We start from the raw sequence: 24,185 nt of genomic DNA on the forward strand, positions 1-24,185 counted from the left end.
AAGGTGACCCCTCTGCCACAATGCGCTTGACAATAAAGAGCCTATTGAAGGAGGGGGATACGACTGTGGACTGCAAGTCTAACTCAATACATTTATAGTATACTAGCCTTAAAGAGCTCTATACTCATCTACCTGATGAGAACGTTCTGAACAGAGATGAGAAAATACAATTTTTTTTCTACGACACTAGCAGATTTACACTTCCCAATTTTGTAGATGTTTAACCAGCACTCATAAAGCACACTGAGTTATGATTCTGTTGATGATCACCAGTTGCAAAGCTGCAATCCGTATAAAACTCATAAGACGGTGAATCCGTTTACTAGCCGTTTAGGACAGCATCCTCCAGCCCATAGAAGGACTATGACTCTCAGCTGAATCCTGATAATTCACCCCTCTGCTGCATGACACACTCGATTTGGAGGCCAGAATTTGCAGAGAGCTTGACTGAAGCAAATTAAATGAATCAAGTGGGGAAATCTCTCCACTTTAACCAAACCCCAGAGAAAACAATGACCCAGCCTCTAATCAACTTTATAAATCCACATCGACATGCTCTAAGCCTGTTCATGGTCACGCAATACCATGTGATTACCTGCTGGAGGAGCAGAGGGAGCCCTATAAATCGCTGTCCACACCCATAAGCTCACCGAGGCACCATTTCATTGCTGAAGCCAAGCAATTCATCTCAGCGCCTCTGCCATTTTGTTTTCACTCAGCCTCCAGCTACTTTATATTGCGCAATTACATTAGCATGCAAACTGTTGCATGGCTAGCTTCCATAACAACACGCCGTGACATCTTCGCAGTGTCGCAGTTTGGTTAAGGTTCTTCCTCCAGAGGTTTATCAAGTATTTTTTACTTGTTTCACCACACACAAGAGGGTTTTCTTTTCCTTATCAAATACAAAACACAAATACACACAACTAGATAAAAATGTGCAACAGATTAGCATATTATACAGAAACATAGCGATCACACAGAACTGCAGAAATGATGACTGGAAGTACCTACTCAGTGAGGCATGAGATTCGTTTTCCAGAACCTTCCAACTGACTGTCCCCCAGTGGAGGAATGAACTCAGACTGGACAGAAGAATCGGTTACTATCCTCAAAAAAAAAAAAAAAAAATTAATTAAATAATAATAATAATAAGAAGAAAAAGAAAAACAGCTAAAAAAAATCCACCTCTTCAATGCAATAATAATAATAATAATAATAATTATTATTATTATTATTATTATTATTATTATTATTATTATTATAAAAAAGAAAAAAAAAACTACCACTTCTAACTCTCTGCCTCTTGCTTTCAATTAAATAATCTTGTATGGTATTACTAATTGTATAGTCGTCTGCTTGATAGATCGCTTTGCTTGTATTTCCTCATTTGTATGTCACTTTATATAAAAGCATCTGCTAAATGAATAAATATAAATGTGATGATGCTATTAGCTTAAATACTTTTTCCATGTATGCTTGTATTTATTTTAATTCTCTTACATATTTTAGGGATTTGATGGTTCACGCCTTGTCGGTGAACACCGCTACAGTTTTTATATTTCTGATTAGAGTTGATGGACTACAGTATTGTTCTGAACCATGGAAGGACACCTGTCACTTAAAAAGCAGCTGAAAGTGCACCATTTCTCTCTGACGATCATAAAAAGGGGAGAAAAAAGGGAGTGGGGTGGAGTGAGGTGGGAGGTATTTGTGACAGGGCTCAAACCATAAAGTTTATGGCCACAAGATTTGTTGCGCTGTATTTTATCAAAATGAATCCCACTAGCTGCCTGTGCTGGGTGCTTCTGTGTTTTTATCAAAGCCACAGAAATACTGAGATGAAGGTTCGGGCTGGAAAAGGGATAAGCGCCAAGCTGAGGATCATCTAAAGAAAGGCATTGTTTGATTTTGCTTACTCTCATCACATACAGAGTTATCAATGACATGAAATAGCACAAAAATATATTTGAGCGGATGCCTGGATATGTTTGTCTGAATTTGCATTTGTCTGAAGATACTGAAAGAAAAATGTGAAACTTCATTTTCTTTTCTTCACGATACTTTTGCCATGTTTGGGGAGTTAACTTCATCAGAGACATAAAAATTATGGTAGTGTTTACTACAACTGCTATTACTACTGCTACTGCTGTTGGTACTAGTCTTATTACTACTACTACTACTACTACTACTACTATTACTACTATTAGTGCTGTTACTACTGCTACAAGTCTTACTACTACTACTACTACAAGTGTTATTACTACTACTAATACTGTTATAACAACTACTACTACTACTACTGCTGCTATTACAACTGCTACAAGTGTTATTACTACTGCTGTTACTACTACTACTGCTACAAGTGTTATTACTACTACTTCTAGTACTACTACTTCTACTGCTGCTACAAGTGTTACTACTACTATTACTACTACTGCTGCTGCAACAAGTGTTAATTTTAATACTAATACTAACTACCCAGCACCGGTTACAGCTTATACTCTTACTGATATTAGTACTGCTACTTCTGCAATAATACCAGCTCCATGATTAAAGCACTTCTGTTCAGAAGGTCATAAGTTTCTGTATGGCTGTTGACCAGCTGTCTAGGATGTGCAGCGGGATTACAAAGGAATAGATTGTTGTATATGAAATTACTTGTGTATGTGCCAATAAATATCTAGTATCAGTCCCATTACTCATGTTACCACTACTCCTTCTACTATTACAACTAATATTAATACTTGAACCCATATTGTTTTCTCTTGTAGTATTAATACTAATAATACTAATAATGTTAATACTACTTTTACTACTGCTGCTGTTCTTTAAGTACTACTGGAGCTACTCCTGTTACTAGTAGTAATATATCTAGGCATTTGGGAGACAACGTCATACCTTCTACAGAGAATCCCTAATACATTTATCTCATTTATACAACTTGGATGATTAATGGCAATGAGAGCATGGTACATTCTGACCTCTAGTCCAATGTCTCTACTACTGAGCTACCACTGACCATACTACTACCACTAAAACTGTTACTACTACTAACAATAATACCTGTAATATACCGAAAAAAATAATCTACCAGCTTTACACAGCTACAAAAACATACAATAAAATATTGGCAACAATCGCAAGATACTGTAATACGTTTTCTTTTTAACCCTCATCAATAAATATTTTACTAGATCATATTTTCTACACTGAACAAAAATAACAAAAAGTTCAAATTGGAACTGAGGAAATCGCCTCACTGAAAGTCCTTTTCTCACTTTGAAATGCAGGTTACTGCGCCACGTGAGTCATCTGAATTCAATGCAGACGCAAAGCATCATCACAGCATGTCTAAAGCATTAAAGCACCCCGTTAACCTCATATCATTTCCTGTTTCAGAATTGCATGGGCTAAACCAGCTCCATCCCCTTTGATGTGGAGAATCAAGAAGAGCTCATGATGGAAGTGAAGGAACGCAGACCGTACCGCTCTTTGACGGCACGGCGGGACACAGAGCGCCGCTATACAAGCTCTTCGGCCGACAGCGAGGACGGCAAGCTCAAGCCCAAATCCTACAGCTCCAGCGAAACCCTCAAAGCCTTTGAGCAGGACTCCCGAGTGGCCTACGGCACACGCGTCAAAGATGTAGTGCACCACGAAGTGGACGAGTTCAGCAGGCAAGGTAGGAGCTAAAGAGAAGGTCCTGAGGCGTAAACCAATTACAGTACTTCAAGCTGGCAGGAAAGCCTCGTAGTAATCCTTAGCTTAAAAATACATTTCACAGAGAAAAGTGCGCAAACTGCTGTACCTCAGGATTTAATGCTAATTTAATGGGCATCTAATTATGTGATCTTATTCAGAGGTTGTTTACAATTAGCAGGACATGATGAATTTAATGAAGGTGCTGGCATATATCCATACAATCTGGTTTAACTTCTACAGTCTAATTAATTCAGCGTTGCCAGGCCATACTCGTTAGATCTCTCTGATGAGTGTCAGGATGAACCCCTGGATCATTTTTACATTCATATCCTTTTGATGAAATTTTAAATAGCAGAGTCACCTTGGTTTTTAGATCATCCCTCTCCTTTTTTCCACCTCACACTGAAGTAGATATCTGTTACATTCAGCTGTTGACATGAAAAGCTCCATAAGAATCAGCAGGTTTTATATATATTTTTTTTCCGAGGTAGACTCTGCATCCCTGAGATATGCATCACAAAGGGATCACATTCAAGCAATTAGGGGAGAAAACGCTGTGAAGATTTGGTTTGCTGTTAATTAGATTCACTTTCCGTCATTAAAAAACTGCAGCATCTAAACCTAAATAGATAAAAGGCTGCATTGTAGCCCTGCCATTAGCCCAGCAGGAGTTTAAAGAGAGAGGCTGTGGTGAACGCCAGTGCCAATACATGGATGTCTTTTATGACCTTCTGATGCAGGAGTGTCAGACTCCAGTCCTGGAAGGCCACAGTGCTGGGGAGTTTAGCATTATAGCCCTTTTAACACACCTGTTTCACCAGTTTCATCTGCTAATTATCAAACCCCGAGGAGGATTTGGGATCAGAAAACACAAATAATAATAATAAATACAAATAATACAAATACAAATAATAATCGAGTTTGACTAAAAAAAATCTGACTGGACATAAAAATGTTGGTTAATTTTCTGTAATAGCAGTTCAGTAGTTCTGGCTTCAAGGATTCACGTTTATATGAAAGCACTCATTCTAATGCATGATTGTTTCTATAGTAACAATTTAACCCCTTTTACCAATACACGGGTGTTCAGTCTGCTGGCAGAACGGAAATCGATTGTCAGACATTTTCAATCAGTATAAACAAATTCAATCACTGCAAGTCTGGTATGAAATTAATCGGGACTCCATTTGCAGTGTGAGATGATGATTTTTTTTTTTTATCTTTTTTCTCTTGGATAACCTTACACAGAATTGTATTGCTTGAAGATAACACCTTAGATTTTTAGATTCTGATGAACAAGCACTTGGGGCATCTCAGACAGCAGAAATGGTTTGATATCATCATTTATATTGAAGATTTTCACATTTGTATAAGACCAAAAAACGTTTTGGGATATTGCCCCAAGTCGGCTAGGTAAAAACAAAAATACTTATGAAAATCTACAAATTTTTAAAGCCTTATATATCTAGTTTCATTTGAGCTATTAATCACCACTGTGGAGTGTGACATGACAAATACTTTTAATGTTGAATATCAGAATCAGATTTACTGTCAAATACTGTGAGTTTTACATGTACAAGAAATTTGCCATGGTGTATTGGTGCAAAATAATATGAAGCAAATATCAGGCTATTATATATATTATATATATAGATATATATATATATATATAATATTTAATTATATGTGTACAAAATAGACACAGATTCCATTTTATGGCCTCTGCCAAAAAAGAGTTAAACATGGACTTTTATGGCAAGTGTTTCATAATAACTCATTTGCGATTGTTGATATGTTGAAGTTTTCTGTGAGGAAGCATTTATTTAGCTTCGAGAGGGAGATGAAAAGAGAGGCTAGTGAGCAAACAACTGTTTATAGCTGATAGAATATAATGCAAGTAATAACAGGAACTAGCTTATTTCATGGGTGTGTCAGAAAAATGTATATACAGAAAAATGTATACTGTGTCATTCTTATATTGGTAGATTGATGTTTGCTATTGGCATGTTCCCACATTGGAAAGTGCTGTTATTGGAAAATAATCATCTTTGGGGTGGTAACAGTAACTCACCATGTTACGAGCCTGTCTCTGATTATTTTCATGTTTCAGCACACCCTGCTTAATCACAGCTGCCTCTGGCATCATGTTCTTTAAATATAGAAATATATTGAGCAGCTATATCTCTTAGCTCAGATACTAGAGATATACCACAAATGAATAATTTACTATTGTGTTTCTCATTCTATATCTCCTGCCTCGTACTCTCAGCTCCAGAAAAGGGAAACAAAGTGACATACAGACTGTCAAAGTTATGATTAATTGTTATACATGTAATTGCATTGAACAGTTTAATTAGTTTCTGATGATTTTATTTGATTTCATGGCACTTTTATAATGTGAGAATAACAGCAGTGCAATAAAACATATATATTGATATCAATAGCGTGAGTTAGATACCTTTTTGCTATTTAGAAGAAAATAACGAAGATAGGACGAGAATAATCACCGAGACGTAAAACATAAACAAATTTGTGTAATCTAGTATAAATGCCGTAAATACATATGGTACTTTTCAATACTAATGAAATAAATTTTGTAGTAAATGTAGTAATGTGTTCAATCCCATCAGCATGCTTGAGTGGTTAATGCCTCAGTTGTTATTGCACAGTATACATTATAATGTCATGCTCTCCAATCGATATTAATGTACATTTGTTGCAGAGTTGGTTTTTCTTTCATTTTTTCTTTTTTCTTTTTGCCATAGTGAATTGCAGGTGTTCTAATCTGCCGCTGTATAAACGGGAACTTTTCAAATTAGCCAGGATTTAAATCACTCCCTGTTTAGCACTCGGACACGGCAGTTCAAGAGGATATTAAGTACCCACGTAGTATGGTGGAAATAAAACCTGTCAAAAATCGGTTGGAAAGTGAATGCTAATTAGACGTCGGTTTTCAAAGTTGGCAAAGTTCAAGTACTCCATGTTGTAGTGCCTGTAGATGCAATTGGCATGTGTTTAAAATGCCAGCGCTACGGTACTTTCATTTTATCTATTTTTAGTGGCGCTTCAGGTTGTCTCCATGTTTTTCTTCATTTTATGCGTGTTCACTCAAGTCATTAATGACTATTCAGAATTTAGCTCATTTTCTCAATTCTTCATCTTATACTATTCAGTCACTGTTATGAATTGTTCAGTAACAACGGTGAAGCTGAATAGGTAAGGCATGTACAGAAGGTAGGGAGTGAGGAATGGAATCCTGGACCTACTGATGAATCCTGGGATTTCATGTATGCACCCATAGAGGTCTAACACTTGTTTTTATCTTGAATTTGCTTTTCAGGTGCAGATTTTTCTCTGCGAGATCTGGCCTTTGGTGAACCCGTGGCTCCTCGCATGGTGGCATACCGCTCAGACATGGCAATGCCACACCGTGACTACTCACTCAGCATAGGCTCTGATGCAGACACCGAGACAGACGGAATCGTGTCCCCAGAGCACGCAGTCCGTCTGTGGGGCCGAGGAAACACCAAGTCAGGCCGCAGCTCGTGTCTGTCCAGCAGAGCCAACTCCAACCTGACTCTGACGGACACAGAGCATGAAAACACAGAGAATGGTGAGTGTTCATCCTCCTCTCCTCCTCTTTCTACATGTTCGGTTCTGTGTTCCACAGCAACAAGATTTTAAGAAGCCAATTTGGCTCCATTGTAATGTTCTCTTTAGAACTGGTGGCGCTTTGAACCTGGAGCTCTTATGGAAATGAAGAGCCGTGTAAAATAATTCAGCTCGGCTCTTGGTTATAACAAGCATTCATAAATGCACATTTTTTATGCCACTTGTGGAGCGATCATAATTTTTCATCCTACTTTGCATTTTGATTGAAAAATCTTATTATAGGAATAAACAAAACCTTTAGACTATTTTGTACAAGACAAATCTGCCTGACCAATCGTGTTCGTTGATGATAAACTGGGTGTATTTCTGGGCTGTTTGGATAGTTCCACATTGTGTTTTCTGTCATCTGTGTGTGTTGTCACTGTGCTGGCAGCAACCCTGAGTCACATGGTTGTGGGTTTATCCGGTCTGGAGCTTCACAGGCTGTGACAACCATGAAACAAACTGGACAAAAGGATGAATCAGCCAACTCTGCTCTCATAATTGTTTTTGGATATTTCTACCCAGGCCAGTCCAGCCATGCGGAACGAACCAGTGTCGAATTTTCATCACGACATTTGTGAAATTAGCCTGCAACTCTAGGCTTACTGGGAAAAAAAACAGATTTCTACATTTTTTAAACCCTTCTCTCACCCAAGGCTGAATGAATTTGTGAATTCAGCTGTCCTGTTTAAGTCCCAGTGATTTTGTTGTTGTTTTTGCTCGTGTTGTTGTTTGTAAATTTCATCCCATCTCAGTGATTGGCAGTAATGATTTTGGCTGTGTGTACACTGGGATGCAGCAAAGCTAACAGGTGGCAGGTGCCCCAAATAGCCTAGGCAGCCATGATGGATCTGTCTTGCAGAGGCTCGGTGCTTCTAAATTACCCTCAAGGGCCCAATGAGTCTCTTTGCTTGCATGGAAGGTCACTGTGCACCGAGAACGCGTCTCCATGAAACATGTCAAGTGCGGATCCTGATTAGACTCGGGTCGGGCAGACAAGCGCAGGGAGAAGCATGCAATCTGGATGAAAAGTTGCATGATACGGAGTCAATCAGAAAAGCTGGATTTCTAATGAATGGGGTTCCTCATCTTCATGTGGATACATGTGATTATGATAAGTAACACAGTGTCAATACAGAAAGTGAATGGAAACGATGACGGTGGTTGTTATATATGACCCCATCGTACAAGACAAATTGAGTGTTGAAGGACGAGCACTGAATCTAGAATCAGGTCTTGTGTTTTCTCTTCTAATGAGTACAATTATCGGGACAGGATAGACTGCTGTGAAATGCTTTAGAAACATTGTCTGTTTTCCTAGTTACTGATTCGAATTTAATTAAAAAATTTCCTCCAGCATGCAGCATTATAAAGACTCTTACAGTGAAGCTTATTACTGTCACTTTATACAGTAGAATAATATAAAACGCAGACATAGAAAATGTGTATTGTTTGTACACAAAACCTGCTGTATAGTTTACTGTTTTAACACAATATACAGATGTATAGTCTATAGTCATGCCATAAGAAAGATTAGATTAGATTATATAGATTCAAGTTTATTGTCATTGTGCGAAGTACATGGCCAAATCCAGTGAAAGGCATGGAAGAAAAAGACTAATCAGGTACTGGATATAAGGCTGTAAAAAAAACACGCCTGAAATCGTTTCATATTCAGTTGTGCAGAGCAAATGTCATGACAGCGGAAGCCTGGTGGTTAAGACAATAGACTACAGATCGGAAAATCTTGAGTTCAAATCCCGGCACTGCCAGCCTGCTACTGCTGTGTCCTTGAGAAGGCCCTTAACCCTCAACTGCACAGTTGTATAAATAAGATAAATGTAAGTCCCTCTGGATAAGTCTGTGAAGATTCCCAGTCATCCAGGGGCAGTTATCTGGAAGTTGAGTCATGTCAACTGGATTTCTTTCCAGTTAGATCGAAACATTTCACCACGCATCCGAGCAGCTTCTTCAGTCTGAGGGAAGTTGGCACGATTCCATGAATTTGTATCCTCCAGGGTCAAGGATCCTCCCCTTCCTGGATAACCTTGTTAAGGGAACAAGGGGAAGGTGAGAGTAGGGGGAGGAGTTAGGTGGAAGGGGAGTCATTAAGATGTGACAACCCCAGAGAAGGAGAGTAAGGAAAAGGGGGCCTTAGGTGTGGCTTTCCTGGTAGACCTGTGAAAAGGTCTGGATCTTCTTGGGGATAAAGAGGAGAATGATATGCTCTGGATAAGCATGTGCATTTCTGCTATATGCATGTAGTTGTTTTTTTTTTCAGGTCCTCATTCTTTCTACAGTGATTGTCAATCCCAACCCCTGACTCTATAAACACACTATGAAAAGTCTTTGCATACTTTACCAATAATTGCTAATGTAGCAAAAAATAACACTACCATGGGAATACTGTTATCGAGAAACTAATTATGTTGAGATGCTAAGTGTAACGAGGCAGACTCTGAAGCATAGTGTAGAAGCATGTGCAACAAGCTTTATTTCAGATCTTGGCAAACAGGGTGAAATTGCAGTCCAAGTTCCAAAACAGTAAGCCAGACAAAGGTCAGAACACAATCAGTAATATACAACAAGGACAAAGGGTAATTCAACATGAAATTCTAAAACACAGCAAGGGTTCAGTGCATGATACAGCAATAACAAGTATCAGAACTTGCTCAGCTACATGGCCTTCACAATGAATGCTTGAAAAGGATTTTTGATTGTGGAAACTGGTTTGCATATGTTCTGGTGATTAGATAATTATGCTAATAATGTGACCAAAAGTAAAGCATTTGCCCCTTTTTTTAAGAGAACACAAGTTTAAATCCCAGCAATGCCTCAGCCAGATTGGACACGCTCTCTGAGTGGAAGCATCCAGTTGCAGCACCACTAGCCAATCAGAGGCTTCTGTGAGCTGATGTATGCAGTGGATGGTAGATAGCACGTTCATCGGTATGTCTGAGGCCGCCGTGTGACACAGCATGAGCATCGGTTCAAAAAGATGCGCTCGGCTGGCTCCACATATCTCAGAGGAAGCGGAAGCACATTTTAGCCTTCACCCTGCCTGGCTGGTAGTCGTTGCATGATATGAGAAAACTGACTGCTGGATGGGAATTGGAAACTGGAAAGAAAATATATTCAGAAAAAGTTTGTTCTTATTTTTATGTTGTAATGCAGCTTGATCTTGTCTTTTGCATAATAATAAATTAACAATACCTTTAACAGATGAGTGTTAGGTACAGCAATGAGTGTGCGTTTCTTTTTGTTTGTTTGTTTGTTTTTCATGTATTTTATTTTTATTTTTATTTTTAGCAAGTCAGTGTTCCCAGGTTATACCTCTCTTTCTCTCTACTCACAGCTGTATTTCTCTGGCAAAGCAGACTGTCCAGTACACTTCTTATTCCACTCGTCCAAGCAGAAGAGCTCTGGCTGTCATCGTTTAATCAGACGGTGCTTAATAACATACATTTTCTATATGGCAGGTTAATTAAAATCCACTGAGCTGCTCAGCTTACTTGTTCTTTAATCACTGTACACCAACAAGTCATTTATTTTGTTACTGCAACCACAGGGTTCTTTTATCTCAAATGTAATATACACATATATACACACATACTGTATATCCACAACACACACACGTATTACATCTGAGATGAAAGAACCCTGTGCTTGTAATAACATAGTGAAAGACCTAAGTAAAAGTCATAGACATCTATATAAGCAATCAGTTGTTCAGTAGTTAAGACATTGGGCTACTGATCAGAAGGTTGTAAGTTTAAATCCAAGCATTACTAATCTGCTCAGTTGTGCAAATGAGAAGAATTTGAGTACGTTCTCTGCATAAGAGTATCTGTATAATTCTATATAATTTAACAATGCAAATAACTTGGTGTTTCTTATATATAATTTATATCTCATTTAAACATAAGCTGATTACTTTGGAAGACTGCTGTAACAAGGCTGATATCAGATCTCAGTTTGCATTTTCAAAATGAATTGGTTCATGCAAGCATGTAAATTATGTACAAATATTTTCAGAAGTGCGTGCATTGTTATTTAGCAATTAGCATCCAATTTTCACAGCACACAGCGAACACAGTGTTTACCAAAGAAACAAGTGCGAGTAAATGCACCACTCAATCAATTAGTTAACATACTCTGTTTGTGTAAGAGAGATGGGTGTGTGTGTGTGTGTGCATGTGTGGGGATGTATGTTAATGGAGGTAGATTTCTCACAATTCTCATGTCGTGACTTTTGAGGTTCTGTTTTGTTTTTTAGACGCTGAAATCTCATCTATTTCAAGTGATAGTGATTGGACAGAAAATCACCATACCGTGTAACTCATGAAACAGCGTGCATGTCATTGTAACTAGAAAGCAGCTGCGCTGTATTAAATAGTACACTTTACACATACTATCTGGTACACTAGTGTGCAGTTTGAGATGATACACACAGATCTCTATTCAGCACGAACGGCAACATGAACTTAAGCAGACGAGTAAAAAAGAACCTGGAGAAGCAAGCCGTTACTGATACAAAGCAACAAATAAATGCCTTAATTTGTTCCTCAGATGCAAATATGTCACCTGTTTTTATTGACATGCAAAATCCTTCTCTCTTTGTTGAAATGCTATTAGCAAGCTAATAAGTAATAATGACTATTAAAGGTCTGCTGGATAACAGTGTTGGGGAAGAGAGGGTTTTGTGTTGGAGAGACCAAAAACGCACTCAATTATTTACATACATTTCGATTTACATACATTTCCATTACCATTATACAGAGCAACTAATATTTTATCTCATTTAATATAAAAAAACCCCGAAAAGATTGAGGGTTAAGGGTCTTGCTCAGGGGCCCAGCAGTGGCAGTTTGGTGGACCTGGGATCAGTTGTCCAACACCTTAAACACTGAGCTACTTCTTCCTTATTTGCTATAGACAGCATGATTTTCTGAGCAAAACAGATTTTCTGGTTTTTCAGATTTTTTTTTCAGTAATAAGTATTGACTTTTTTGCTCAGTTTTGCATTTGTAACATTTTCATAATTTAATACTTTCTGCTGTCATAACCATCTGTAACTATGAAGCATTATTTGTTGTGTAAATCACTATTTGTCAATGTAAATATTTTACAAATGAAAAGGAAAAAATCTGCAAAATGCCATCTGGGCATCTGATCCTGTGACTTTTGGCAGCCATCTTCACGTCCTCACTGACCAAACTTGCAGTCGTGTTAGAAAGCGAACGAATTTTGCGAAAGAAGAAGTCCAGGACACTAAATCACGCTGCCAAATCTCAAAAATCACATGACCACATGTTCCCTGGTGGGTGATTGGAGATTTTCTGGTTCATTTGCAAGACATTCATTCTGTACACATTTGCAAACAGCGATGAACAAGTGCACGCATTTTACAGACTGAGTTCCAATCACAACGAGTATTATTTACTAGTGGTGGCTTTCAGCTTGGGTCATTTTCTGAGTCTCTGTGATCCTGTAAGCTCGAGTGCTTTATCCTCCAGCCATGTTCCAGAAGAAGAGGCTGCTCGAGGCGATACGCAGTCGGACTCGAACCAGTAGAAGCACACACAGCGTTTTCAGTCACTAATCCCCAACTCTGTAACCGCACTCAAAAACTGCACCAATTCACACTTAGACCTTTTTCACTATCACAGTTAAGCTCAACCAAATCTGACGGAATCTTTTTTTTTTTTTTTTAAAAAACAACCATTTATATTAGCAGAATTGTTGCGTTCCTTCGGAGCGGTCGTGTGAGCCGAGTGACGTCTGTTCAGATGTAACCGTCTTCACACTGTAAACGCTTTGTAATCAATGTAATCTTTGTCTCTGGACCGTTTCCATTTCACTCAGTCAGCTGGGAAATCTGAGGTTGCATTGAGCGGCTTGGTACTTTCAGTAAGGGTTTACACCAGAGAGCTACATCAGGAGTGATGGTTGACCTATTGGGGGATGAATCAAGCATGAATTAAAAGGCTTTTACAAGGACTAAATCATTCCAGATGGTTGCACTTGAGTTGTTTAGTGCAGGTTTGTCTGTTGAGCTTTGTATGCACTTTACCTCAGTAAACAGGGATGATTTAGATTTAGGGTGCCATTCAGTGCTTAAAATTAAAAATGATAATTAATGATTTAAAATAAAAAGAATTTTTCAACATAGAAGTTTGGAAAACATGTATTTAAGCTTTAAAAATGTTTTAAGAATAGATACTGTATAATATTAAACAGAATTAGCGAACAAAAAAATGTGTTTCAGTAGCCTCAGTACTAAGCAGATCAGTACTAAGATTCTAATGATTTAATTTTTAATTTTCTTCCTCCGCTTTTCTTCTTATCATGATCTAAACCAATGTGATCTTAACCGATCTTCTGTCAATTAAATGGAAATTGACTTATCAGACATTTTCAGTCAGTATAAACAAACAAATTCTTTTATGGCTGCAAGCCTGATATAGAATTAGTCAGGACATTGATGGCTTTCAGTGTGAGATGTTTTTACCTCCGTTGGGAAAACCTTAGAAATTGGGTTGATATCAACATATAATTTGAAGATATAAACATTTGTGAGAAGAAAAACTAACAGTTTTGGGTTTTTTGGAACTTTTCTTTGAATATATCGCCCCTAGTAGGCTAGATAAAAACACACATACTTATGAAAAGCTTTAAATTCTTAAAGGCTTGAGTGTCTACTTTCAGATGACACAAAAAATAAACAGGCGGAAATATATATATATATATATTTTTTTTTTTGGCCTCTGGGAAGGAGAGAGAGAAATTCAGCTTATGTGATTTGTTAATCATTTCCTCATATTTCACACTTAAATGTTGTGGGAGAGTTAAATGTACATTATTTTAATAATCTGAAAAGATGGAGTAAGCTAAGTTAAATGGATTCACATATTAAAGCAACATAATCCGATTTCTGAAGTACGTTAATGATTAGATTTCAAGCTAAAGTGTAGCTGCACATGCCAATGCTGTATTTTAATGAATAGTGTAGATTTTATTAACTTTTAATACATTACATACATTTAAAATATCTTTTGCCTCTTCATACATATTTGCAGATGGAATATGATACACAGATGAATCAAATAAAGTCACCTAGAAATCATTCTTTAAGAAAAAAAAAGATGTAGCGATACATTTTTCTCAGGCTCTTCCTTATATCTCACCTTTTCTCACCTTTTTAATTCACACAGATTTCCTATTACAGTCAAAAGTCTAATTATAGGTTCTCATCCTATTCCAGAGTCCACGGCATAAGAAAATGATTTACGAGCACATGAAATCGAGTGCGAGGTGAAAATTAGCGAGGCTTGGGTCTTCTTAAGGGTCGTCTACATTATTGCAGCATGATTTCGCCTGCACTGTCCATTAGCATCTTTTCCACTCACAGGCGTGGCTCTGATAATGCGTCCACATAATCACGCTTTAGCGCACACGACAGTGAAGCGAGAACCGACGCCTAGAACCGATCGGCGGCAAAAAGCTGTTGATTAGCAGCTCTGCTCTGATCTATCAGTACACGCCTGTGGCTTGCGGCTGTCTGAGCAAATTGACAGCAGCACCACAGACACAGACGTTCAGCGATGGTTTCTGGATCTCTTATAGTGTGAGAAAGCTAGAAAGATTAGAGAATCATATTTGATATCTGTATGCAACATGTCTAACAGAAAGCACTTTGGGACTTTTTTTTTTTTATATATAGTAAAGTAGGTTAATTTTAGTGAAAGCGCCTGAGCCGTACAGCGACTCTGTTAGGTGTCACAGCTGAGACTCAGAACCTGCGGGAAACTTTGAGCTGCTGATAGATTGAGGTTAAGAAGAAAGGCTCAGGGGGAAGCGATGAGTGTTTTTGCTATGATCGTGGGATGTTCAGAACAAATCCAGATGTGCTTACAGTAATTCCCACCCTAATGGAGGAGTAGCAGCTTAGAAGGAATTCACGGTAATTAATTTGGCTTTATAATATTTAACCATATGAGATTGTGAACCACATTTAATTTTTTTTTTTTTTTAAGACCAGACATGTTTTATTTAGTCTGTCAGTCTTTGGCATCCCTTGCAACCTCAACTTCCCGTTTTTGGTGAAAGGAGCAGATCCTGACAAGGTCTTCAGCAGTTGTAGCAGTTCACAACTGCTTCAGTGTTCAGAGTAGTGTTCAGAGTGATGCTTTTCTGCTCTTGTAAAGACTTAGTCCATTCTTCCTGTCTGCTCCAACCAGTCTGCCCATTCACCTCTGACCTCTCTCATCCATTTTCTTAAATCATTTATGCCTGCAGAATTAGTGCTCACTGGATGTTTTTCTCACCACATGATTACGTAGAACGTCTATAAACTGTTATGTGTGACTCTCAGGAGATCAGACATTTCTGAAATACTCAAATCAGCTGTCTGGCATGTCATGATCGCAGAGCTTCCTTTCTGATGTCTGATATGAACAAAGCTCTAGACCTGTATGTGTATGAGTTGATCCATTGCTGTGTTGTCACATGATTGGCTGATTGTATGACCGCAGTAATGAGCAGATGGACAGGTGTTGCTATTACAGTATAGTGCCAGTGAGTTTTTAGATAGTGTCACTTTATTTCACTTATTGGGTCAGTTTCTTTTAAAACAATTTTTTTGCATTTGCCTCGTTGTTCCCTCTTGTTGCATCACACGTCCATATTTCCTTTTTAACTTCGCTACCAACCTGCACTTTAAAATGACAGCGTTACTTTTTGAGTGTGTGTATGTGTATTATGCACTCAGAGACAACTCTATTGTGCTTCTATAAGCCATGATTTACGTAAAATCTTGATGCTATACCTCTATCGGTTATTCAACCCAAATTGCATGAGAGAATAGTTTCCACAGGTTTCTTCCTTATCATATTGTTCTGTTGTCCTGTATAGTAAGTATGCGCTTTGCTTACTTATTATAGTCTTGTGTACTGTGATGATATCTTGTGTGTAACTCATTTACATTTATATTTCTGGCACGTTTACATTTCTGGCATTAGGCAGATGCCAGATGCCAGCAACTTACAGTTTATCTCATTTTATACAACTGAGCAATTGACGGTTAAGGGCCTTGCTCTGGGGACGCTTGGAGGACCTGGGATTCGGACTCTCAACCATCTGATCCAATACCTTAACCACTAAGCTACCACATCTCCACTGTCCTGAATGAACAACAACTCTTTTCAGAAAACCCATTCTCTGTGATTCCTTTGCATGTTCTGAGGAAAGGCCCTTGATAATGGAGGACAAGCTCATTTGTGTTGCTTTAAGAAGCTTTTTGGAGCGGCTTGTTTGTCACCAGAACAGAACGCATTATTCCCCCTCAGCATCCACACCCACCTGAAGCTTTTGATATTTGGAGCGATGCTTTTGAAGCTCGCTCCATATTTATACTGTTGCATTGCCCCCGTCACTCACTCCTCGTCCTTTGAGCTGCCCCCCCCCCCCCCCGAGTCTTGCGACCGACTATCAGGAGTCCATGGCGTGAAGTTAGGACTAGATTCAGTGCCGTGTTGCACAGCTGCACAGAAGGATGAGGTTACAGGAACTGACCTTGGAGCAGCAAAGAGACGAGATGGAAGGAGCGACCATTTTGCATAGATGAATTTTCCCTCAAACGCTCTGATTGAGGAAATTGATTTCTGCAGATCTCGTGGAGGACCGTGGCTGCTTGTGCCAATTCTCAATCTGCATGAAATGAGTTGGGCGACCTTCTTTCCGAACACGAGCGATGGAAAACGTGTATCCAGCATGATAGTGAAACAAGACACGCCGCTTCATTGCAGATTTCTTTATTTTTTTGCCAATTAAAACAGGAAAATATTTATTCCTTACACATGTGCTTCATATTATACACTGTGCTGTGGTAGTTACCTTTTATTTTTTTCCCTTCACCAAACTAAATTTAGCTGATAGATGCGAAATATGATCAGAGACTCAATGAAGCCGTGGCCATTGCTTCGATTAGCAGATTAGATTGTATTGTGGGTAACATGAGGCCTTTAATGTTTCCTCTCTAAACGTTGCTTGTTTTATTTTTGCAATATAAGAAGTCATTTTGTATATTTTTTTAGAAGGACGTTATTTACGTCAGTTCCCTGTGGGCACGTGTTGTGTTATGGTGAGCTACACAGTACTACATTTGACACAGACAGCTCTGAGGCAAGATTTCTTTTGTTTAATTATAGACATTGTTTATTACATGCAGCTCTAAGGAGGTATTTGTGTGAGAAATTGGATATCTTAAAGCCTTTCTTTCATTCTGAACAAAAATATAGTATATTTTAGCTCATTCTTAGACGGTACTATATGTTAAGCATGTTTATTCCACAGAGATGCTGAATTCTCAGAGGTTTATGTTTATGTGTTGTTCTTGTACATTACTGTATAGTAACAGATCATTCAATCAGATTCTCCACACGATCTAAGACGAGTAATTAATGATTTATAAAAACCTGTGAGATTTTTGTTTGGAAAATGAAATAGTGAAGTTTTCCACAAGAAAGAGTTTATTTGTCTGTTTGTTTGTTTTTTTTAAATAGTGTTGTTGACATCAAGTTAATAAAGGAGGCTGTGATGTGAGATGTGAGAGCAGAACTGATAACAGGAATTAACAGGTTTTTTTTTTTTTCTACAGCAATGAATAGAACTATAAATGGCACTAAATATGAAGGCACCCTTTATTAATAAATCAAAAATTGTAAGATTTACTCAATATGAGTATAAGTGAATGAAGGAAGGGATGGATGGATGGATGGATGAGTGAGGGCATGGATGGATGGATGGATGGATGGATGGATGGATGAGTGAGTGAGTGAGGGGATGGATGGATGGATGAGTGAGGGGATGGATGGATGGATGGAAGGATGAATGAATGAATGAGTGAGTGGATGGGTAGATGAATGGAAGGATGAATGGATGAATGAATGAATGAATGAATGAATGAATGAATGAATGAATGAGTAATAGGATGGACAAATGAGGGGATGGATGGATGGATTAGTGAGTGGGTGGATGGATGGATGGATGGATGAGTGAGTGGGTGGATGGATGGATGGATGAGTGAGTGAGTGGATGGGTAGATGAATGGAAGGATGAATGAATGAATGAATGAATGAGTAATAGGATGGACAAATGAGGGGATGGATGGATGGATGGATAAGTGAGTGAGTGGATGGATAGATGGATGGATGGTTGAGTAAGTGAGTGAGTGAGTGAATGAATGAATGTTGAATACAAATATATTGTAAGTAGATAAAAAGTTAATACACAATGTAACATGGAGCTGATATACTGTAAGTTTTATATATTTAGTAAAGTTAATATATTTCTAGTGTATCTAATACTAAAAAATAAAGCTGAACAAATAGCTGATTAATATGCACCTACTTATTATCTCGTACTTATCTTAAATATACTTATAAATGCTATTATGTAAAATAAAACGAGTAAAATGACTGTGGGGTGCCTCATGAGTGTATTTGTGAACTAGAACAAACTAAAAGTATCATTTTTGAAGAAAGTTAGAGCATTTAAGACACATTAGTCAGTCAAGTTCACAACTGATTCCTCACTTCGCCGTCGGGGAGTGAAAAAAAAGAGGGGAAAAAAATAAGAAAAACTAGTCACGCTTGCACTCAGGCCTGGGCATTACTTCTGTGCAGCCACCAGAGAACTGCTGACTTTGGTTTCTATTAATCACGCTTATGTTCTGCCTTTTTTTTCTGTACGCGACATGTTTTTATTTATTTGCTTGCTGGTCTTTGGCTGAAGCTGTTCCTCAGATGGAGGATTAGCCGAGTTAGCTCAGGCTCATTTGAAAGCTCATTATTATGGATTTGAAGGCTTCTTTGAACAATGCAGGTCTGCTAGAGTGGCTACACTCCAAAACCACCCTTCTGGGCCTGAACGTGTGCCGCCACTACCACACACACACACACACATACACGCACCATAAAACCACACTGGACCACACTACCTTTGGAGCCACTACCATTAACCCCAAAGTATGACAGTTTACCGAGCACTGAACCTAAAATATCATTCTGTCTATTATTAGTCTATTGGCGGTGTGTTGCTAGGTGCTGAGCAGACTTCATTCTGTATACGTACTTATAATATCAATGTAATTTAAGTGATTACATTAAAGAGACTTGTCTGATTTTCCCCTGTGAAACACATTGTATTTAGACGTTAGACTATTTTCATTCAAAATGTTTAAAACGAGTTGCAAAAATAATAGAACAAATGCCTTTTGCTGTATTCTGTATATTGTTTTCTTAAAAAAAAAAGCTCCATCCAAAATCCAGCTAACTCATTCCTACATATCAGAATGCTGGAAATTACTGTAATTACATTTTATTAGGCTGATATCAAAATCTGTGTCATTCAGCTTTATGCATGTGCGATTATGCATGACAAATACAGTCCTTCACTCTCTGATAGTGGATATGAAACATGAAGTGGGCTACAGAATCAAATATCAGAAACAGTGCAATATTTGGAGCTGTAGATGAATTAAGCATTAGAGTGAACGGAGCAGGCTTTTTTTTTTTACAGCAGATCCCACACGGAAGTCCTCTTCGCTTGTGCTGTTATTAAATTGCCTCGGCTTAAAGCGGCTCTTTGCCTTTGGCTATAGAAATAGCTCTACTTTCATTATAGCATAATTGCTACAGGTAGCACAAACAAATAAAAATGCGATGCTCTTTTTTTCCCTCCCCCTTCTATTTCTTGTTACTCTGTGTCGTCTAAACCCGCTGTCACCTCCGCCTGCTCGTATTCATCCTGTGAACCCCAGAGCGACTTGTCTGGTTTTGATTGATGGAGACTATAAATGTAGAAACAAGGATTTCGAGGATGCCAAAGTCAAGTAATCTGACACAACACTTCGTGTGTAGTATTTGCAAGTAACACAACCTAGTTTTCATAAATGCAATGAACTTTTTTTTTTTTTTTATTTTGAACTTTGAGTGAAAATGAATGCAAATACGATATCACCAAGCGAAATAAAGATAACATTAGAATAATAAAAACGTGATAATTAATTGCAGATCAAAAGAAAATTGAGCTTTGTTAGTCCTCTCTCTTGCACTTCCATCCTCCTGGATAATTGTTAGTAGCACTTTACAGAAAAAAATAGCTGTAATGATAAGAAATGTATTCTCCCTCTGCAAATGAAAGGAACAGATTTGAGAGGAAGCATGATTAATGTGTTACCTCAGCTCTGAAATAGTCACTGAATGCTGATAGCGTTGTCAATGAAGCTAATCTCTAGACTACATTGTGCTGCTTCTGTGGTAGGCTGATTATGCAGAACAGATATTACAGAGGCTGGAGCTAGTCAGCTAAACAGCAGCCATCTTTGTTTTCTAGACCAGAAACAATTTAAACTAGCACTAGTACTGGGGTGTGTTATTTAGAGTTTGTTTTCAGTTTTATATGTTTTTGGAATCACCTTTTTTCTATAAATGTCACCATTTTATTGCTTTCAGGTTTTGTATGGGTTGTAGTGCAGTTGCTCGCTAGCATAGAATAGCTCGATTAGCATATAGCACAAGAGAGATTTTTTCCCCATTATTGTTTATTTCCAGTGTTTTATAAACTCTTCCTAAAGTATGGAAAAGTTTCAACCTTTTTATCCATTTTTTAAAAGCTGGACAAGTGTAACTCCAGCCAGGCACGTATAAAAGAAAATGGCCGCCGCTGTGGTGTAGGCCGTTCATATATTCCCTCTTATTTTTCTCCATTCTCCTCCAGAGGACAAAAAGTAGCACCGTTGCCTTGTGGAAAGTAGTTTCATCTCTCAGCTGTATGGATTGCTCAGTTTTTACAGGTTACACATGATCTGTGCCAGCGGCCTGTCCTGAGTGAAGGAAGCTGTGAAAAAGCTTTGCAGTGAGCGAGCGAACAAGCGCAGCCTCTGCCTCTTTTCCATTATCACTGAGAGACACGGCTGTTTTTGTGCTGACTAGTAAAGATGGCTTTGCCCAAGACTCATCAACAAACGCCTGATAAGGAATAAACGAACTGGCACAACTATCAGTAATGAGTCAGCGCAGTAGCTCTCATTAGCAGCTCCAGGAACGAACCCAATGCGAATTGCGTATAAATCAAAGGCGAGCCGTTAGACAAGGGACGTTGGATGAGATTACAGATTCTGTTTCTGCCATGAATCCTGTTATCGTATTGTTTCCCCCCCCCGCCTTTTCCTGTTTGAAGACCATGACATAGAATGTGTCACTTTCCAAATGTGGTAAATTTTGATATTTGTACAGGAGCTTTACATCCATCCAAAGAGCTCAGAGATAACTAGCTTCTTACAGTGATGTTTCACACAAAACTGTACAGAAGGAAGCTCCTTATTATCTCCTTTCACTGATAGTAAACCTTTATCGGTTGCTAAAGTACTTAAAGCAACCTCATTTTTCTCATTGAGCAATGCTGATAATATAGGTTGGAGTGTTATTGTCGTAATTTGTTGGCACAAAGCTACGCGAAAGGGTTGCTTTTGTCGTTGCTTTTGTGATAGACTCGGCACAAATACACAATGGCTAGATCAATAGCCTCTCCCCGATGGTGGCTTAACCAGCTGCAGCAGGCCAAGATTGCTCTTGTTATCAGATGTTCAGAGCCAAACACAGATGCTTAGAAAGCAAAGCATGCCTGTGATACATGTGTAGCATTTAATTCCACTCTTACACATCCCCTTGTGCTGAGGAGGGAAATGCACAGCATGGTTCAATTAGGTTTTGCTAGCACAAGGGTTATACAGAGAAAACTTTTCTCTTCTATACGCAACAAGGTAGTGACTCGCATGCCTTTGATGCAAAGTCTGCAGGGTGTGTTAAAGCATTTGATTAAGCCAAGGATACTGCGATGGTGCAATCCTCACTCTGCGCTGCTCCAGGCTAACCACGTCCAGTCCTGTTGTGCCGCTTCACTTCAGTTCCTCCCAAATACTTCAAGTTTAGTTTTTACCTTGTCTCCGAACTCATTTTAACTGCAGAAAAGCTGTGAATTCCTTTACTCATTACAAATTCGCATGCGGCGCACAAGCGGCCGTCGAGCAATGGAAGACACATTGGGAGGAAAAAAGTCCATAATTATGCGCTATTTGCATTATTGAGATCTCTGGGGTTCGGATCTCTGCTCCTGTGGCAGCTGACAGCAGAGGAAGGAAGGATGCGTGTTTTGAACTGATTAACGCGGCCCGGCCCCTGTGTTGTAGAGAGTTGAGCGGAGTGGGCGTGAAGGCGATTAGAGGCTTGTTTTTAGGGCACTCGCCAAGAGAGAAGAGACACTCTTTCAACACGAGGGGGAGGAGAAGTACTCCCACACGGAACAGAGCCAGTGCTAAGACACCGCTATCATACCCAGAGGAGACAGAGGCACAAAACAAAGAGAATAGGACTGGAACAGTGTGAAATTTCACCACAAGATAATGACACAAGCTAATAGGTTTGGGGTATGTCACAGAATGAGCTTACAGCTTCACATTTTCAAAGAGATGATAGTGAATGATTAAACACATGCACATGCTAAATATAGTGATATCAATAAACTTTATATCATATTTATAGTATTGTAATATCACGAACTCACTTCCTGGAACCTTGTTGCGAAAGGACTCCTGACTGTATGACATGAAACTATTTTAGCTGTTCTTATATTATATTATATTATATTATATTATATTATATTATATTATATTATATTATATTATATTATATTATATTATATTATATTATATTATATTATATTATATTATATTATATTATATTATGAAAAAAACACGTACAAGCATAAAGAATGAAACACTTGCAGCTTCCAGTCTGACAGTTGTTACTGTAATTAATAATGGTGACTGTGGGGAAAAAAGTATTGGCACCTGCACGTTGCAATGTGATGGCACCCTATTAATATTTTATTATCATAATCCCCAATCCCATGATATAATGTCCCCCGTTAGAACAAGAGAGAGAGAGAGAATGAGAGACATGATGGCGCTCTTCTGATCCTAGAACAAAGAGCACCCCTGAACCTGATGTTTGAATGGACTATCTCAGAAAGGATTTTTGCACTGTGTCAGCCTGGTCCTGTCAGACGAGCAGAGTGTAAACACGGATAGATGACATGGAGAAAGATCAAACGAATACACAGTTTGATATCAAACTTGACATTGAGTGGTTTTATCACAGTAGAACTGACCCAGAATGTTCTGTGTAATAAATATCCCACACTGTGATATTTGCCTATGCATAAGATTATAATTCGTATTGGTTTATCGTTCTATACTGGGACATGTTAACCGTCCTTTGATTTCCTGTCACTTTCACTGGTCTGAAGTCCTGCATCGTACAGATTGTTATTGAATAACCTTTTCATAAATTCCCAGAAGGTTTAGTCATATTTTCATTTGGAGGCGTTGTCCGTATTGGAATTGTTGCTTCATCTCTTTGTCTCTGTCTCGTCTCGCAGTACCGTGTTAGTTCTTAAACCACAGAACATTTGGCGTATTTGTGCCCTGGTTTTCAGGGGGGAAAAAAATTAAGCCCCATTTCGGAGCTCTTTTGATTTCAGTCAGGACTTCCAAAAAAGAGCCACTACTGTTAGGCCAAGCAGATGGAGCCTTTCAGCTTGATGATGCACTGATGGCATGCTGAAAAAATAGAACTGGCAGAAGAAGGGATTAGGAAGAGATCGAGGAAAGGCAGAATGTCTAGAGAAGACTGACAGAGAAAGCCTGTTATATCAGTTCGCCTACTCTCACAGGGTCCAGTAGCGTGAGTCCGTTACTACAAACT

The 24,185-nt window shown here is 38.5% G+C and overlaps 1 protein-coding gene across 8 annotated transcripts in view; it reads left to right on the forward strand.

The window, feature by feature from the left end:
* Positions 1-24,185, forward strand: part of tenm4 (teneurin transmembrane protein 4) — a 192,408-nt gene that overhangs the window by 48,180 nt on the left and 120,043 nt on the right. For all 8 annotated transcript variants that reach the window (XM_058413631.1, XM_058413624.1, XM_058413630.1 and 5 more), the window contains exons 2-3: positions 3,403-3,685; positions 7,046-7,318. In XM_058413631.1, coding sequence (XP_058269614.1) covers positions 3,460-3,685; positions 7,046-7,318 — 499 coding nt within the window. In that variant the 5' untranslated portion in view covers positions 3,403-3,459. The remainder of the gene's footprint in view (positions 1-3,402; positions 3,686-7,045; positions 7,319-24,185) is intronic.

The sequence above is a fragment of the Hemibagrus wyckioides genome, linkage group LG17 (assembly GCF_019097595.1).
Source record: "Hemibagrus wyckioides isolate EC202008001 linkage group LG17, SWU_Hwy_1.0, whole genome shotgun sequence".
Lineage (NCBI taxonomy): Eukaryota > Metazoa > Chordata > Actinopteri > Siluriformes > Bagridae > Hemibagrus > Hemibagrus wyckioides.